The 19,114-nt window shown below is 44.5% G+C and overlaps 2 protein-coding genes across 4 annotated transcripts in view; one reads left to right on the top strand and one right to left on the bottom strand.

The window, feature by feature from the left end:
• PACC1 (proton activated chloride channel 1) overlaps nucleotides 1-19,114 on the top strand; it is a 102,151-nt gene that overhangs the window by 509 nt on the left and 82,528 nt on the right. For 2 of the 3 annotated variants that reach the window (XR_015050602.1, XM_085851560.1), the window contains exon 1: nucleotides 15,206-15,333. The exons of the other annotated variant lie outside the window; for it this stretch is intronic. The gene's annotated coding sequence lies outside the window, so the exon portion shown is untranslated. Of the gene's footprint in view, nucleotides 1-15,205; nucleotides 15,334-19,114 lie in introns of those variants that run through there. 3 annotated transcript variants of the gene reach the window in all.
• GLRX5 (glutaredoxin 5) lies at nucleotides 6,878-15,215 on the bottom strand. Its single transcript, XM_085851563.1, has 3 exons — nucleotides 14,936-15,215; nucleotides 9,745-9,880; nucleotides 6,878-7,857 (listed from the first exon to the last, which is right to left on the bottom strand). Exons 1-3 carry the CDS (start codon nucleotides 15,059-15,061, stop codon nucleotides 7,688-7,690), a joined length of 432 nt encoding a protein of 143 aa, XP_085707689.1. The 5' UTR covers nucleotides 15,062-15,215; the 3' UTR covers nucleotides 6,878-7,687.

Raw genomic sequence — 19,114 nt, 5'->3', positions numbered from 1 at the left:
TTCAGGATTCAAACCCACGAACCCATGCTCGACAGCGTGGAGGCGAGGATGCGTACGTCTCACAGTCCAGGCCATCCTGCCGGAGAGGCCCCCAAATCTCTTGGAGCACCACTTTGAGAATACAGAATGCAAATACAAATACAAGTTTGAGTTATGAAAACTAAGACCTGGATTTGGATTAAACTTCCATAAATGGATCACGGACACACTTTATAGACCGACGTTCCACATACAACCCGAGTCAGGTGACCAAAGGTGAAGCGTTCTTTGTCCGTGATTTGTCCCTTTATAAATGCTGAGAGTCAAGCGAGGAAGCAGCACGAACCATTTTCAAGTCTTTGTTGTGACTCAGTTGGGGTTTGACTCAGAGCGGACGCTCTCACCATTTACACAACCGAGACTGCTCGAGTCAGGTCAGGTATGGGAGCATGCGCCGGAGCAGCGCGTCGCCGCATCCACTTTCTACCAGTACTCTGGGGACGTCCGTCTGTCCATCCCCCAGGCAGATGCCTGGCCCATCCCCATCAACTTGAGATGCCGATCAACCTGCTGCAACCACGAGGCACATGGTCGGTCCATTGGCCTCCTCCACTCATGAGGCTCCCTCGCTGAGAGAATCTGGTGAGCAAGATTAGCGTCAGGAAAACGAGCCACATGTCCACACAGCCACAGCTGATGCTCACGGACTATGCAGGTAACAAATCTCATTTGAGTCGCTCTTAGCAACCGCTCGTTGGACACAAAGTCTGACCAGTGATATCCAAGGATTCTCTGAAGAGACCCTGTCTCAGATCCTTGGGCAGAGTGCAAGTCTCACATCCGTAGAACAAGACTGGAAGGACCAAGTACTAAAAGACTCGGACTTTTGTCCTCCTGCATAGGTACCGACAGCACCACACCCACTGAATCCGTGAGTCCCCAAGCCTGACCCAGACGTCTCTGGCTCACAACATGTGGAGGCATGAATATCACTGCCAAGGTAAGTCAATCTCTCTGTGACCTCAATATCCTCACGACAAACAGATACAAACAAGATGGCACCATCCAAGATGTCATTGAAAGCCTGGATCTTAGTTTTGACCCAGGAAATCCATAATCCCAACAGCTCAGACTCCTCATTCAGCACCTCGAGGGCTCGTTCAGCACCAGCAAAGGATATCCAGAGTCTCGGTAAAGATGACTGCATCATCTGCGAAACCAAGGTCAGAGATCTTGACACTCCCAAACGATGCACCGCAGCTTGATCTCTCCGACATCCTCCCCAGAATCCAGTCCATACAAGTGCTGAAAAGTGTTGGAGCCAGTACACACCCTTGACGAACTCCAGTAACAACTGGAAATAAGTCAGAGATGGAACCATCACATCTAACAGCACTCTCAGTACCATAGTCCAGAAATCAGATTGTTTAATTCTGGTGACACCCCACGAAGACTGACAAACCTTCATCGGGCATCACGATTCACTGAATCGAATGCTTTACGGAGATCAACATTGGCTGCAAGCAGCCCCTGCCGAAACACTCGTCTGTGTTCGGTGAGGACTTGAAAAGCAAGGATACGGTCAATTGTTGACCTCTTTGGTGTAAAGCCCGACTTCTCTGGGCACTGGTGCTACAGCAGATGGTGGCAAACCCTATCAGGAATTATTCGAGCAAATACCTTGCCCAAGCAGTGATGTGGGTGCAGTAAAGTCTTGTATGGTCTTGACTTTCTCCTCCAGTGGGCAGATACTGTGTTTGTCTAGGATGTGGCTGAGGAAGGTGAGTGATGGCACCCCAAACTGGCACTTGCTGGGTTGATGACAATGTCATACTTTGGAAGGCACTCTAAAAATAATCGGAGGTATGCCTCGTATTTTTCTTCTGTAGGGCTTGCCACTAGCAGATTGTAAAGGTAAGCATAGACGAAAGGGAGACCACGGATGACATCATTCATCAACCTCTGAAACATCTGCGCAGCATTACGCAAGCCCAATGGCATGCGAACAAACTCATAGTGCCCAAAAGTTGTGGTGCTGGCAGTTTTGTGCATGTCCATCAGCTCTACTGGTGTCTGGTGATATGCTCTGACGATGTCTATCTTGGAGAAAACACATGCACCTTTGAGAGAGAATGAAAAATCCTGCAAATGGGGAATTGGATAGCGATCAGGAATAGCGCGTTCCTTAAGTGAACGGTAGTCACCACATAGCCGCCGGTCACCCGGTGACTTCTTTGGTACCATATGCAAGGGCGAAAAACAGTTGCTGCCAGATTGTCGTCTGATGCCGAGTTCAAGCATGTGCTCGAACTCTGACTTGGCGACTTTCAGACAATCTGGGGCAAGGTACCGTGGTCGTGCTGCAACTGGAGGTCCACGAGTTATTATGTGGTGAGTGGTTGAGTGCTTGATCTCACAATCCCTGTACACTGGACGAGCAATCTTTTTGTATTCACAAAGGAAGGTGTCATAATGTGAAGGAGACGTAGCTTTCACAAACATGGGGCTGATGGAGGGTGTATGATTGATGATTCCCCACACAGTAAGGCTGGCCATGGTGTCAATGAGCTTGTGATGTTTGACATCTATTTCCAGTTGTGATGTTTGACAATGAGCAGGCCAAATTGATGAAGAAAATCAGCCCCGATGATGGGTGGAGGCAACTCAGCAACCATGAGTACCCATCAAAATACTCGTCACTTTTCAAGATTCAGCGTTATAGATCTCTCCCCGTATGTGGTGATGGGTGAGTGATTCACTGCCTGCAGCTGGATTGATGTAAGCTGTTCATTGCTTTTGTGAAAAGATGGTAAAATACTCACTTCAGCACCAGTACCCACTAACAACCTGGTACCTGTTGCCACGTCGGTCATGTAGAATAGGCGACTGGATGTGTGACTGCCAGGCTGACTTCGAGTCACTGGCGTTGGAGTTTCCCTGCTCCGAAGGACAGGACTGGTATGAGCATGCTCTCATGGATTTGTGAGCCATTACTCCATACTTCCAATGGTACCAGCACATCTGAGCTGGGATTGTGTCCTCTTGACTTCTCGTTGGACCACATCCTCGGCTTCTACTCCTCTCTCTTTCCACCTGGAGTTGTCATGAGAGCTTGTACATGCCTGCTCAAGTTCTCAACCTGGGTGGACAAGGTGTGGAGTTGGTCTGGTTGAGGGGCAACTTGCTGTTATGGTTTTGAAACAACTCCTACATGCGTAGTGGAAGACAAAGGAGAAGAGACTTCCATGATCTTGTCGGCGAGGTCCGCCAGTTGGTCGATGTCACCAACCTCTTTAGTTGAGGCCAAGGTCAGTTGGATGATGGTGGGAAGTCTCTGGAGAAACAGCTGTTTTAAGATGGTATTTTCCAATGTATTGTCCCCAAGCAGCTGTCTCATCCTTCGCAAAATCTGAGAGGGTTTTCTGTCACCAACATGCCTGGTCAGGAACTACACTTCAACTTGCGCAAACCACAATGTGGGATCGGTGGGCCAGAAGAGAGGGAGCTTTAAACTAACGGACACCACCGGTGATGGGGGTATCTCAGCAGATGCACCTTGGTGGATGTCGTCGTCGGACGTAGCTTCGACAGACATGATAACAGATCATGTCGGGGTCACCAATATAGAAAATCGAGTTATCGAATTCTACTCATCCTGAAGGTTGATGACTTCATCCAGTCTGAGCGGTGTCACATGAGCCGTTAAGCTTGAGTACAGGTGAATACAGTCACAAGTTCAAAAAGAAGTGATAAATGGCATATCACCAGTGGACCAATTTGGCATCATGTCCACAAAATGATATGATCCACTTGGTGATTCGGGTGTCGTAAAAGGCCAGTGCCCGTGGGAATAAGCTGCTCACCAAAAGGGGTTCGATGATAGTAGTCCTGCGGTTGAAAGGAGTGAAACCCCACTGGAGATAGAGCTGCGACGCGGCACATGGTACGCAGCTCTGGATGCAAGGAGGAAAGTGCTACTGGAAGAAAGGGCCACGAACAGCCACGTGGAACGAAACTCCGTGATTCCAGAGAGGAAATGCATCGCTAAAGATAGGGTTGCGATTGCAATTTGACTCCAATGAACTTTTGTTTAACTCCAGTGAAACTCAAGTCCATGAGTCATTTCCACAACTGTGTAAATCACGAGCTGCCAGGCAGGAAAGCATCGTCACACTTCTGTTAAAGCCTTCCCTACCGCTGGTCCCTCAAGCGGGAGGTCCAAGATCCTGATAGTAGTCGTGTGGGGCAAAATTATTGGTTAGAAACCAGATTTTAAAAACCACGCCTACACGACTCATTGGTTGGACAAGTATATGGAACAAAGTTCATGATGTAAAAGTACAAACAAATTGACACTGACGAAAAGTTCACTGCAACTTTTTGAGATATCCTGCTCAGAGACAAACAGACGGACAGGGGTGAAAACATAAGCTTCGGAAAAACCACCTTCGGTGGTGGAAGTAACAAATGAATACAGTGCATGGGGTTTGACCTGAGCTCTAAACATCATGAGCCAAGTGCTTGGATGGGAACACCAAACAGACAAACCCACATGTTACACTTGGTGGCCAAAAAAATTGGGAGTGATATCGAATTTGGACGGTTGGTCTACAATAATTAATTTTTTACCTTTTATTAGTTTATTTTTTTTAACCTTTTAAAAATTCACATTCCAGATATGGTATTGCCATCGTGCACCGTCCATCCATCCGTCTCCTTTTAGGACTTCTCCGGCCAAACCGCAGGGCCAATCCGACTGAAATTTGGCAGCAACTTTCCTCTCGTGACTGTTAACAGGAATTGCAAGGCTTGTTCCGGTCACATGACTGAGTATGTCAAAATGGCCGACTTCGCAAATTTCTTCAAAAATCTTCTCCGGACCCACTTGTCAGAATGCTACCAAATTTGGGTTACAACATTAGCTGCAGGTCCTGATGTTAAATTGCGGAGGCCATGCCGATTACATGACCGGAAGTTTGTCAAAATGGCGGTCGTGCAAATTACTTCCAAAATTTTGTTCTTTCGATTCACCAGTCAGAATGCTACCAAATCTGGGTTACAACATGAGGCCAGGGTACAGATCAGCTACCGGTCCATTGGTCCTATTTTTGATGTAATATTGTATTTTAAACACGGATGTTTAAAAAAACAATAATTACCCCTTCTTTCTTTACATGTAAGTGATGGCAGCAAAATTAACAAAATATGAGAGTGCAGTTGGTTTTGATGAGTTACGTATAATTGAAAAGTGTCTGCAAGTTAATGGCCAATAATTCGAATATTTATTGTAAGTTACTCCCATCACTGGCGATCTCGCTTGGGAATCAATACGGGACCTTTGAAATGACGTAATCCACCCCAGAAACCCCTAACAATAATCTATCCCTCGATACCCCACAAAATAGATGTCTTTTTCAGATTTCCCATTTATAAAGTGGGTAATTTTGCAATTAAAAGTCGAAATCTTCTTCTTCACGCTTCGCCGTGATGTCACACCTGGGAGTCAACCATCAGATTCGTACTGCCTCTGGGTTACATCGCAGTACGATCTCAAACGGTGAATACTTTTCGATTTTCCACAAATATGCCGAGTCGATGCGTCCTCTGTGCTTGTAGTAATACCAACCAAGATGGTTCGATGCTACACCAATGGCCGAAAGACCCTACGTTTGCGAGAAATCGGACGAGGTTTGTTCATAATACCTGAGTGTGGATCGGGCCGACCAAATGTTCGCTTTTGTGCTCAGAACTGTAATGAAAGAAGAGATTGCTTGATCTTGTGGTTATCCACCATGATTGAGAGAGGATGCCTTCCCCACAATTAAGCGGAAGAAACAGCCGTTGCTAGAAATTGTAACACCATATCTACCCAACTACCAGCATATGAACATGTGCAACCACTCCCCCTCCACACCCCCCCCACAATCCCCATCAACCATCACCCCAACCAATACCCACACCACCCCACATACCCCCCTCCACCATCCCCCCACAATACCCAGCACCACCCCACATCCTCCCTCCACCATCCCCCCCCCCACAATCCATTTTGTTGAATGTTTCAGCTCATCCTTGTCCTTTCCTTCATTGGTTCGCCACAGTGTGTGTTGGAGGATTAAAAAGGCCGTTGCTGTCGTAGTTGTGCATTTGGACCAACGGGACCTCAATAACCATCCGCTCAGGTTACGCACGGGTCGAGCACGGCAACGGCTCGTCCTGTTCGAGCTCCGTCGAGGGTGTAAATTCCTCGGTTGCTCGCCACGTGGGTATCTAGGTATTTTGAAGTTTGGCAAATAACCCTGTCCCACACGGCTGAATTATTGACGATTCACGGTCCTGTAAGGGACCCGTACCTTTGGAGTTATCGGAAAGGTACGATCTAGATTCCGGGTGTTCGGTGGAGCCAACTCCACTGCTCCATCTAGCGGTCGTGCTCGCCGCCGATACCCGGCCCACAACAATGTGTATATATCTCTTCTTCTTCTTTCGGCTGCTCCCGTTAGGGGTCGCCACAGCGGATCATCCGTTATGATCCGCATTATGATTTGGCACATGTTTTACGCCGGATGCCCTTCCTGACGCAACCCTGGTCACCTCTTACGACACACAGGGATAAAACAATGTGTATATATTTCTATATATATATATATATAAAATATGATTTATTACATTTTTAAAATTCATGAAAGAGTGTAATGACGGTGAATGTAATAAGAGGAATTCCTCAACACCATTTGCTCCCTGAGCAAGTCGAAGACAAATATGCTCGCTCAAATACGAGCTCGCTCGCGATAAATTATGCTCAACCAGCGATGCTCGCTCAATGCACAATCTGAGACAAACCTGTGAGCTCTCAACATAACTAGCAGGTTGAAAGATAGTGAGAGATGAGGCAATGTCATTGTGATAGCAACTTTTATTGACCTTTGTAGAACAAGGTATAAAACATGTTTTCAGTTGAGGATAAACTTCAGCTCTTACACACTTGAATGCTTTCCGAAGAGCCAGACGTTGCCACCAGAAACTATGACAAGACGATCAGACACAAATGCTGAGAAAATATTCCACCATCAGTAAAAATACATCATCCATGAACATGCAGCCATCTTCTGTTAAATTTTGAGATCCAAAAAGGCAAGCCCTCAAAACGGGCAATGCAGTCTGTTTGAATCGCACAGTACGCGTCTCACACCGCCATGAAAGTCGGAAACAGAATTTCTCGCAAAATGAGCCTCAAATTAGTGGATGAAATGATCAAGATTCACCCGGTCAGGTCAAAGCATGTCCAGAAATACAAGTGTCCAAAGAGCATTTTCACAAAGCACCCATGACGTTAGACCATTGTGAATTTGGTCTTTTCAAATTTCTTTTTAACACACGTATGGTACTAATAATTAAACCAACATTCTATACCGGCTGGCCCAGAGGAAGGCACGTGGTTCTTCATTCACGTCACATTCCATCCAGAAACTGTCCAGGAAGCCGACTTATAACAAGAACATCCAGTGTGGAAAATGGGACAAATAGAACGAACAGGATTGCAGGATATCACCGAAAGGAAAATAATGCAATTGAATTCAAACATTGGAAATACGAAGGCTTGAGCGATGTTCTTTGACAAGATTAGCATGTTCATTCCCAAAAATATCCAATTGCAACCAAATTCCATGGTTATCCAAACCCACAATCAATCCCCGTGCTACCCTGGCTAATTCTTGGTCTCGTCAAACTGGAGAGCTGACATGATCCCTACTTTCTGCAGCTCCTCCACCAAGTCGCCATTCTGGTGCATTTGGAGCAGAATGTCACAGCCGCCCACAAATTCGCCGTTGAAGAATACCTGCGGAATGGTCGGCCAGTTTGAAAATTCCTTGATCCCTGCGAGGCAAACATGACCAGAAAATGACGCTTCATATCAGAGCTCGGAACCGGCTCGGCGTTACCGTTCTGGACGGCGAAAGCATCAGCATTAGAAGGATCCCCAAAAAAGTCCCTCGAGGTAATGCCGAACATACGTCCGGATTTAGTGCAAGGATCCTTTTTAATGTGCAAAGGCAAGGACGGGACCGATGTTCGATGAAAAAGCCTAGATGGAGTGTGAAACAGGCACAATGGGCCAAACTACCTTCTACTGCGTCACAATTCCCTTGTGTTTCTTTAAACAAGTGGGCAGAATGAAGTGGAACAAGCAAGCAAATCGAGCAAAAGGTATTACTGTATCCAGGAATTTAACCTCACTGAAAAAAAAGGAACGGAAATAAAAACATGTGTTTGTTGTTAAACGCCAACTGACAAAAAACAGACAAGTCAAACGAGATGGAATATAAACAGATGATAAGCTTTAAAAAAATGTTAATATTTACAAGGAAAGGGTTTCCATCGTGGAGGAGATTTCATCTCTTAGCAAATCGTTGCTCAGTTCAAACACAATGATGGTGAAAGACATTCTTGCAACAGCATGGGATAACACTCCACCCTCCCCTTCTTCCAAAGTAACAGTTCTTCCCTCATTTATCTCGACACAAAGAACTTTAGTACAAAATGATCTTGCCTCTCGTCATTGAAATAAAAATTTTTTTTTTTAAAGTTTCAAACTGCAGATGCAGATATCCAATCCACACAAAGTCAACCGAGAAAAGTCTCCTATTTGCACTAACCCTAACACAGTAATCAAAGGAATTACTCCTTTGTGATGGATTAAGTCTTTGGAACAGACCAACAGAATGGTGCAGAGGTAGCGCACTCACCTTGAAGCTGTCCTGCCTGGGTCGGATTCCAGAACCGATGATAAACTGAATGATTGGTGCGTTGCAGGCAGGGAGTTGCATCACAAAATCCATCCCTCGGATAGACATTAAGCCGGGTGTCTCGTCTCATCCCACGGCATCGTTCGTGAAGAGTAGGCGAGTTATCGCCGGAACCCACATTCCTATCCAAATCACTTTCAGTCGAAGACCAAGCCTGCCCAGCTGGTTCGTGGACGTCTCGTGCAAAAAAAAAACAAACAAAAAAAAAACAATTCCCGCCGAACCCACAAGAAAGCGGAGGTGGTTGGGTCCATTGGAGAATTAATAGAACGGATTACCTCGATTATTTACAGGCTCTGTAACAGTGACCGCGAGATCGGTTCAATCTGTGGGGCACTGCATGGATTAACCAGAATGGCACTAGGTAGAGCACATAACTCCACCAAGCTGAACAGTGAACAGTTTATGGTTTGGATCCCACTGATAGGCCGGATCTGAATCTTAACCAAAATCTAATAAGCTCGTTCTCGTCACTTAACCCACTTATTCACCTAGTTTTGTCATAATCTGTCCACAAGTTTTTTTGAAACATGCTATATATTGTTTTGGCCCCATCTCTCAATGGTGAAGAATCACTTAACGAATTAAAAGATTCCAGTGTCCGGATTCGGACCTTCACCAAAATCGAAAAAAAATTAATCCTCGTCACACTCTCAACCTGTCCACCAACTTTTGTCCGAATCCGTCCGTAACATTTTGAGATATCATGCTCACGGACAAACAGGGGTGAAAACATAACCTCTTTCTAGCTCCGATGGAGAACATAATGAATGAATGAGTCGATCAATCTTGGCCTGAGTTTGAAGAAATACAGTAAAAAAAAGAGACTTTTCAAGTAACTCCAGTATCAAGACATCAGAAAACCTTGATCGTCCACATGCGGTTTTCGACTGGACTTGTATAAAACGCACAACGTTCAAACTTACAGTACACGAGTGTAAAAGTCATCAAAGGTCACCTTCTCGTAAACTCTCGTCCTCCAGCACGTTGTACGTCGTGTAATTCTCCACGCCGTGCATGCGGAGAATCTGCACCACAGCGTTGCTGAAACCACACAGCGGTTGTGTTGGAATCCCTTTCATAAACACCACCACCTGCAGAAAAGCCATCACCAGTTATTCCTCTCATCATCATGTCTGTAGTTATCTTATTGGGATACACGTATCACGAGTGCATGGAAATGCCACGGATGGTAAGAATGCTGAAAAGCCAGGGATTCCGTCCAACTCGCAAACTATCAGCACGATGCTGAACTATGGAGGGTTACTATCCCTGGTTCTAGCCAGACTTCGTACCAACTGATCGGAATGGGGTGGAGGATGGGTGTGGGGAGTGGTTAGGGTTGGAGGTGAAGGTGGGTGGTGGTATGATTGGGGGAGGGTGGGGGTGAGGGAGGTGGGTCAATATTAGTTTCACTCATTTTCTACTGTATCTTACAGCACCATTGAAAATAATAACAATTCGTACAGATATTCGGATCATTACCTTCGGCACCGAAGGTGGACGGAGATTGTTTTCACCCGTTTGTCTGTTGGTTTGTTTGTTTGTTTGTTTATCTGCGAGCACAACATCTCAAAACGCTACGGATGTATTCGGACGAAAGTTGGTGGACAGGTTGGGTGTGTGATATGGACAAATTTATTCGATTTTTAGAGGAGTGGTCCAGCCCAGGAAAATTAGGTCGACCCCAACCGGAGGTAGAACTAACTAAAACTGGTGTCATTTTATTCCTCTGGATGTCTAGTTTTCAGAAAATGATGTAGTTGCAGCAACTGTGTACAACATGCCAAACTAGAGGGGGAGCACTCGGTAGAGTGCAAAACCTCCGCCGCCAATACTGCTGGGTCACTTACGTGAACCTGATATCCTATTCATTGTAGGTCAAAACGGATCAGACTCTACTGAACCACGATTGAATAAACTAATCTAGACTGACGCGCATGTAGAAATGCCAAAAAAAAAGTTTTTTTTGAAAAAAAAAGTGCAAAATTTGTTGTTTTTTTTTTCTCTAACAAATTTTCTTTTGGGGGGGGTTGGAAATCACTTAAAACATGTAGAAATGCAAAAAAAATTCAAATATTTTTTCAAAATGGCCACCATAGCGGCCATATTGGACTTTGGACCAAGTTCAAAATCTAATGGCATGATCCTTGGACCAGACCTAACCCCCCCCCCCCACCAAGTTTCGTCGAAATCCATCCAGGAGTTTTTCCGTAATACAGTTCACAAACAAACAAACAAACAAATAAACCAATGTCACCCCCAGGGTGACCAGTATCTTGCCAAAATGTGAACATGAGTGACTTATTTATTCGATTAAAGTTACTCAAAAAATAAAGGTTTCGTCGACCTTGATGCTTGACCTCTTTGTGACCTTGACCTTTGACCTTGACCTTTATATTTTCGTACGGTTAATGGTATCTCTCCAGGACCGTTGTACATGAAATATCAAGAGTTTTTGATGAGAACTGAGGAAATAAAATTTTCATGAAAAATCCGCTTTTTCGTCATGACGTCATCAAATGACGTCATGGCATCAAACTTTTGACAGATCTGGAAAGCACTTATCAAGCGCTTTCATATGAGGTATTACTCGATATGGTATCTAAGATTTCAAAATTTGACCTTGGGGTCAAAAACTTTCGACCTCCAGCGCTAACCATGAAGGTCAAGGCCGATCGCCACCAAAAATTAATCAGCTGAGCGCCAGACCATGAACTATATTCCCATGAAGTTTGAAGACGATCCGATCAAAATTACTCAAAAAATAAGGGTTTCGTCGACTCCCCTGATTTGTGCCAAAGTGACCTTGACCTTTGACCTTGAAAATTTTATGCGCTGAAGGGACCTCTATAGGCCTCTGATATGCGAAGTTACAAAAATTTCCAATGATAACTGTGCTCTGCAGAGTGATCGATACGTGATTACAGACAAAAATAAAATAAAATAAAAACATACAAGCTGACTAACATATCTTACAAAAACTTCGTTTTGGCAAGATAATAAACAAACGGGTGAAAACAGTAACCTCCGTCCATCTTCGATGGCGGACGTTAATTAACCCCTTCCTTGTGGACATCCATGAAAAATTGCCATTTTCAATTATCGCCACATACATTGAAATGAGCCAAGTTAAATTCAACCAAAGTTCTTTATTTTAATTAATTTGGTGTAATAGACATGATACACTACATTCAACGTGGTTTCGAGCTAATCCAATGGTTGGATGGTTAAAAAAAAAGACCCCATCAAAACTGAAAAGTTAGTGACTTTTGGTAGCGTCGGACAAATCGTCCCAAATCCTACCCCTAACAGATGTTGTATCGGTGTGAGACCAACCTCTATTCCTTTTCCTGCATACCCCAGTGATGCAAAACTGACACTGAGAGAGGCAAAATTGATGCAATGTGGCAGGTTACCCCTGGTTTGCGACAGTGCCCAAAATTGGCACCTGTGTCTACGTGTCAATCTCATTTTCATCCTGTCCTGCTGGTGTGTTATTTTAATTTTGACACTCCGTGCATGAACAGGCATCAATACAATCAAGTCCAGCAAGCTGACAAGGACACTTCCTTCCATTGGAGCAGTCCTATTTTTGCAGTGCAAGTGAGTGAGGTCTCGCACCTCGACTGGAGCCGATGGCTTTGAGAACATGGCCGGTGTGATGCCTCCATCATCACAAGCACTCCAGCCATGGCCAACTGGTTGAGTTTCCTCCTGGTTCGCAATATGACTGTTACACCAGATCCTAGTCTGGTACTTAGCACGTAGGACATGCTGTTTGAACGCATCTTCCGTGGGCGGAAGCATTGAAGCTGCATTGTCCGTCATCGTTGCCATTAGGTAGCGCATCTCATCTAGAGTTTGGACATCTTTCCCTTCTTTCCGTACAGCAACAATGCAAACACCTGTACAACATTCCCATCATTCTCATGAAAGGTTGTCAAATCTGCGAGACTGTCAATGTTTTTGACAAGTTTGGAGTCGGCAGTCTTCTTGCCGATCCTATTCATTGAACACATCGTATCACATCCTGTCAAGGCGTGAGCAGCAAGGAGGCTAACGCAAACTGTCGGACCAAGTTGGTGTACAATTCCATGAACTGGGATGTACCGCTCCTTGCCAGAATGTCCAGCATACATGAATACTTGGTCAGTTAGCTGTCCTCCGCTTTGGTAGTACACGAGAAGGACCAGGACATCAGTATCATCACAGCAGATAATTCGGCGACCATTGCCCTGGGAGAGACTGCGCGCATGGAGAATCATCCTCGTGTCTGCTTCCTCTTGGTTGGAGTAGAGGCTCTCCAAGTATGTCACGCCTGTTGAGGTCACAGCCGTCACCATTTTTCCATCAGTAAATCCTCCTGCCAAAATGATACATTTATCATGTGGGATGTACTCCCCTGCATGATCTACAATGTATTCGCTGATGTCATTGGCAAAACACGCCTTGTTGCTGGCCACTCTCAGAAACTGGAGCCCAATTGTTCAGAGATTCTAACATCACTCCAGCAGATTCGAGATTCATTATATAGCACAATATCTCCAAAAGTTGTGGATGGATTCAGACCAAACTCGGTGGACAGGTTGGGTGGTGCGACAAGTAAGGATGGATTCGATTTTGGTGAAGATCCGGATCTGGATAGAAGAATATTTTTGAATGATTCTTCATAATTGATCGATGGGGCCAAAACGATATGTAGCACGGTATTTCAAAAAGTTGTGGATGGAATCGGCCCAAACTTGGTGGACGAGTCGGGTAGGTGACAAGAAGAAGCTGATTAGATTTGGGTTCAAGTCCAGATCCACATCCTGCCTATCAATGGGATACAAAACGTGAACGGTTCAGCCGAGTGGAGGTATACGCTCTACCGAGTGCCATTCCAGTTACTGTTGTGACAATATTTGGGACATTCTTGCTTATCATATTTGTTAGTTAGCCTGGTGTTGGCTCATTGGTTAGGGTCCTGAGGTCAAGCCCTGTCAGCCACTGGACTAATACACCAGGGGGTTGACTGTCTGTCATCCTTCCAAGGTCGGCAAAATCAGTACCAGTTCCAGTGTGTGTACTGGTAGAGGGGCACTGCATCAGCGACGCAGTCACACTTCAAGAAATGATAGCTACCCCGGCAGCTAAGCTGCCATACGACCACCACCACCACCACCATATTTGTTAGTGAGTTTTATTACGACTGCAACATCATGATTAAAACAATAGCTCAGCAGTGGGGACACTCCACCGAGCTGTCTCGTCCTGTGTTCAATTCCCGAGGGGGTCCCAAGCGATCCCCTCAAGGCGTTCACCATGGACCACAGTCACAGTGATGCAATGATCACATGACCTTCCACAAACCACACCAGTCCTGGACACTGGACAGCGCTGTGGAAGAGCTTCCCAAAAGGCTCCCCTCTGGTGTCGTGCCAAGAGGGATTGCACACCGATCCTTCAGCGGGAACGTAAAGCTGGTTGTCCAGTCTGCTTGCACCCACTGATGGACCTTAAACGTGGTACTTTTTAAGCTAGCAGCCTGGTGATGTAAGCTGGTCGTCCAGTCTGCTTGCACCCACCGATGGACCTTAAACATGATAATTTTTAAGCTAGCAGCCTGGTGATGTAAGCTGGTCGTCCAGTCTGCTTGCACCCACCGATGGACCTTAACCTGGTGATGTAAGCTGGTCGTCCAGTCTGCTTGCACCCACCGATGGACCTTAAACATGGTACTTTTTAAGCTAGCAGCCTGGTGATGTAAGCTGGTCGTCCAGTCTGCTTGCACCCACCGATGGACCTTAAACATGGTACTTTTTAAGCTAGTAGCCTGGTGATGTAAGCTGGTCGTCCAGTCTGCTTGCACCCACCGATGGACCTTAAACATGGTACTTTTTAAGCTAGTAGCCTGGTGATGTAAGCTGGTCGTCCAGTCTGCTTGCACCCACCGATGGACCTTAAACGTGGTACTTTTTAAGCTAGCAGTCTGGTGATGTAATCCGTACTTTCCGGGAGGGTCGAGCGGACCCACAAGTCCTCGATGGGACATCACGTTGACGCGATTAATCCCTGCAGTGATCACAGCACTCTCACAACGACCGCACGTTGTCCATGACGCGGCCGAGGGATTTTTCAGACACAATGTACAACTACAAGTTCACCTTGTCCTTGTGTAAGAGTTCGGAAATTCGCTCCGCCGTGTCCGAGGCTCCTTCGGTAAAAGCCCTGCGGGCAAGGCCGCCCCGGGCTCCAAGAAGGGCTCGACAAGCTCCCATTAACCGACTCATTACCTCGTGAGTCAAAATAGTCAATCAACCACAGCTCGATGATCTCGGCCTGACGAGCTCAGGTTCGGCCTGACCTCTAACCCGGAAGTTTGCGAAATAATCAACGCGTCCTTGGCTAAATGTCCGTGAAATCGGACGCAGTTCGTGGTGTTGTGAAATGAAAACGGAGCTGATGTTAAAACGCCTCACAGGTTCCTGCGAAAACACTCGCGACGGCAGTGTTGTGTTGTTGACACGCACAAACCGCGAAGGTGTTGAGAAAGAATCCCCAGGTAAAAAATAAAAATAAAAATTAAAATTAAAAAATAAAAAAATCAAAATAAAAATCGATAGAAGCTCAAAGCAAAACAAGACTTGGTATCTATGGCACGTCATTTGGGAATGAACAACAAAATGGACTCACGTAGTATTTATATAATATATTATCTATCTATAATTCCAGCAATCTGTGTGTGTGTGTGTTTGTGTGTTTGTGTCTGTTTGTCTGCGACCGCTGTTTCTCGACAACCACCGGTCCGATCCGATTGAAACTTGCCAGGAATATTGCCGGGGACCCGCGGATGTGCCTTTTCAGGTTTCATTTTAATCGGACGAGCGGTTCCCAAGTTACGGCCATTTTATTGCTTTTTTTTCAGTGTTGGAAAGGTGTATATATCGCAGCTGAAGTGTCGTTCCACCTTATCATGCCATTTTTTTACCAAAGATATCTCAGAATAATGATAACAGCATATTAATTATAATAATAATAATAATAGCACAATAATTGGCAGTAATAACAAAGAATAACGTGATACAATGACCAATGTCTGTCAACCAATAACGACCTATATATTGTCTGCCAACCAATAACGACCTATATATTGTCTGCCAACCAATAACGACCAATAACGTCTGTCAACCAATGACAGGACACGGTGCTATGTGTCCGTGCCGACGGACAATAACCTACAGGCCCGCACTAGTATATATAAATAAATAAATAATTACTGCTGCTAACTATGTCGTCGTGACATGAATCACTGAATAAAATAATTAAAGCTGAAGTCAAGGGTGAAGGGTGAAAAAGGTGAAAGGGTGAAAAAGGCAACAACAGTGTTGTATAAATCAAGATATTACTGGAAAAATAAAAAAGGAACAATTTCAGCTTCAGAAAGAAACTTTCAGCATTTTTAATAAAAGCATTAATATTTCGAAATTCGAAACTGGAACGCAGGAGTTATCGACTAGTAATATAAATAAACGAGGTGTGTGTGTGTGTGTGTGTGTGTGTGTGTGTGTGTGTGTGTGTGTGTGTGTGTGTGTGTGTGTGTGTGTGTGTGTGTGTGTGTGTGTGTGTGTGTGTGTGTTCTACTGGAGCGTTCTGATGTGGAAATGTGAGAAGCCCAAATGATCGTCATGATCTGTTGAGTTGATTAGTCTAATTAACAACGAAGAACCCAAGGAATTCCCAAGTTTTAAACGCACGCCGTGTTAAGGTGTATTCAACAGCTTCATTGGTTCCGTCCGCGGCACGGCATTGTAATTACAAAATAAATAATAACAACAACATTGAAACAAAACATATATTAATTAACAATAATAATAGTAGTACTATGGTAAATTTGGCAATAATAATAATAACGAACGTATCATGTCCGCATCTGGGCTTGGTGAAAGGCAACCTGATGATTAAGCGGAACGACCGGGACGGCCATCTTGGAATGACCCTAAAACTTTCAAAAATCTTCTCCAGAACGGCTGGACAGATCGAGGGGAAACTTCACACAAATGATTGACTCGCCATGGTGAATAGAGTTTGATAACTATGACGTCGTGGGTCACATGGTCTGGCGGCCATATTGGAATGGCCCTAAAACTTTCAAAAATCTCCAGAACAGCTGGACAGATCGAGGGGAAACTTCACACAAATGATTGACTCGCCATGGTGAATAGAGTTTGATAACTATGACGTCGTGGGTCACATGGTCTGGCGGCCATATTGGAATGGCCCTAAAACTTTCAAAAATCTCCAGAACGGCTGGACAGATCGAGGGGAAACTTCACACAAATGATTGACTCGCCATGGTGAATAGAGTTTGATAACTATGACGTCGTGGGTCACATGGTCTGGCGGCCATATTGGAATGGCCCTAAAACTTTCAAAAATCTCCAGAACAGCTGGACAGATCGAGGGGAAACTTCACACAAATGATTGACTCGCCATGGTGAATAGAGTTTGATAACTATGACGTCGTGGGTCACATGGTCTGGCGGCCATATTGGAATGGCCCTAAAACTTTCAAAAATCTCCAGAACAGCTGGACAGATCGAGGGGAAACTTCACACAAATGTTCCACATGGCTTGGGGATACTCGGGTGTTCACAAATATAATTGATATGTCACGTGGTTTGGCAGCTACATTTGAACATGATGTTTGTTTAACCCACACCTCACAACTTGGTCGAGTCTTCATATTGTAATCCACACCTTACAGCTGTCTTCATACACCCCACCCCATTTTTTCCACCCTGATTAAAAAAATTAACATACATGTGTATGTATATATTTATATAATATACTAGCGGGGTGTGCTTACACATTGTAAGCAATAATGAACCATGCTTCCCCATTGTCTTGGGTCACTATCCTGCAGTTGTTTTTAAAATTTATTTGTTTTCATTTATTTATTGTCATTTATTTATATTTTCATGAACAGAAGCTCTCGAACTGTTCTGTGATTTTTTGTCCTGGTGTATCGGCTTCAATGTCTGATGTTGGCACACAAAATTACCATGCTTCCCCATTGTCTCGGGTTGCTCACCTGCATTTTTTCTTCATTTATTTATTGTCATTTATTTATATTTTCATGAACAGATGCTCTCGAACTGTTCTGTGATTTTTCCCAGTGTATCGGCTTCGATGCGCATCAGCACACAAAATTTCAGCTTTCTACATCACCCGGAAGCTCGCAAACTTTAATATCACTCGGTCAGTGAGTCAGTGGGTCAGTGGTTAGTGGTTAGTGGTTAGAATGAGCTTTGTATATGAGATACCTTCCCCTTCCTTGCAGTAACAAGTACATAAAGTGATAGATTGGATTAATGTGGTCAGCCAGCGAACTTTAATATCAGTCAGTCAGTGAGTCAGTGGGTCAGTGGTTAGTGGTTAGTGGTTAGAATGAGCTTTGTATATGAGATACCTTCCTCTTCCTTGCAGTAACAAGTACATAAAGTGATAGATTGGATTAATGTGGTCAGCCAGCGAACTTTAATATCAGTCAGTCAGTGAGTCAGTGGGTCAGTGGTTAGTGGTTAGTGGTTAGTGGTTAGAATGAGCTTTGTATATTAGATACCTTCCTCTTCCTTGCAGTAACAAGTACATAAAGTGATAGATTGGATTAATGTGGTCAGCCAGCGAACTTTAATATCACTCGGTCAGTGAGTCAGTGGGTCAGTGGTTAGTGGTTAGTGGTTAGAATGAGCTTAGTATATTAGATACCTTCCCCTTCCTTGCAGTAACAAGTACATAAAGTGATAGATTGGATTAATGTGATCAGCCAGCGAACTTTAATATCAGTCAGTCAGTGAGTCAGTGGGTCAGTAGTTAGTGGTTAGTGGTTAGAATGAGCTTTGTATATTAGATACCTTCCTCTTCCTTGCAGTAACAAGTACATAAAGTGATAGATTGGATTAATGTGGTCAGCCAGCGAACTTTAATATCATTCAGTCAGTGAGTCAGTGGGTCAGTAGTTAGTGGTTAGTGGTTAGAATGAGCTTTGTATATTAGATACCTTCCTCTTCCTTGCAGTAACAAGTACATAAAGTGATAGATTGGATTAATGTGGTCAGCCAGCGAACTTTAATATCAGTCAGTCAGTGAGTCAGTGGGTCAGTAGTTAGTGGTTAGTGGTTAGAATGAGCTTTGTATATTAGATACCTTCCTCTTCCTTGCAGTAACAAGTACATAAAGTGATAGATTGGATTAATGTGGTCAGCCAGCGAACTTTAATATCAGTGAGTCAGTGAGTCAGTGGGTCAGTGGTTAGTGGTTAGTGGTTAGAATGAGCTTAGTAT

Source organism: Eptatretus burgeri, chromosome 13 (genome assembly GCF_056783735.1).
Source record: "Eptatretus burgeri isolate ZD-2024b chromosome 13, Ebu_testis_v1, whole genome shotgun sequence".
Classification (NCBI taxonomy): Eukaryota; Metazoa; Chordata; class Myxini; order Myxiniformes; family Myxinidae; genus Eptatretus; species Eptatretus burgeri.
The sequence above is the reverse complement of the archived record's forward strand: the minus strand, read 5'-3'. Positions and strand labels throughout refer to the sequence as shown.

Coding starts and splice junctions, on each gene's coding strand:
- GLRX5 (XM_085851563.1), bottom strand. CDS start 15,061: ATGAGTCGGTTAATGGGAGCTTGTCGAGCCCTTCTTGGAGCCCGGGGC. Junction 9,881..14,935: donor AACTCTTACACAAGGACAAG/GTGAACTTGTAG, acceptor GCTTTTCTGCAG/GTGGTGGTGTTTATGAAAGG. Junction 7,858..9,744: donor GGACGAGAGTTTACGAGAAG/GTGACCTTTGAT, acceptor TTTGCCTCGCAG/GGATCAAGGAATTTTCAAAC.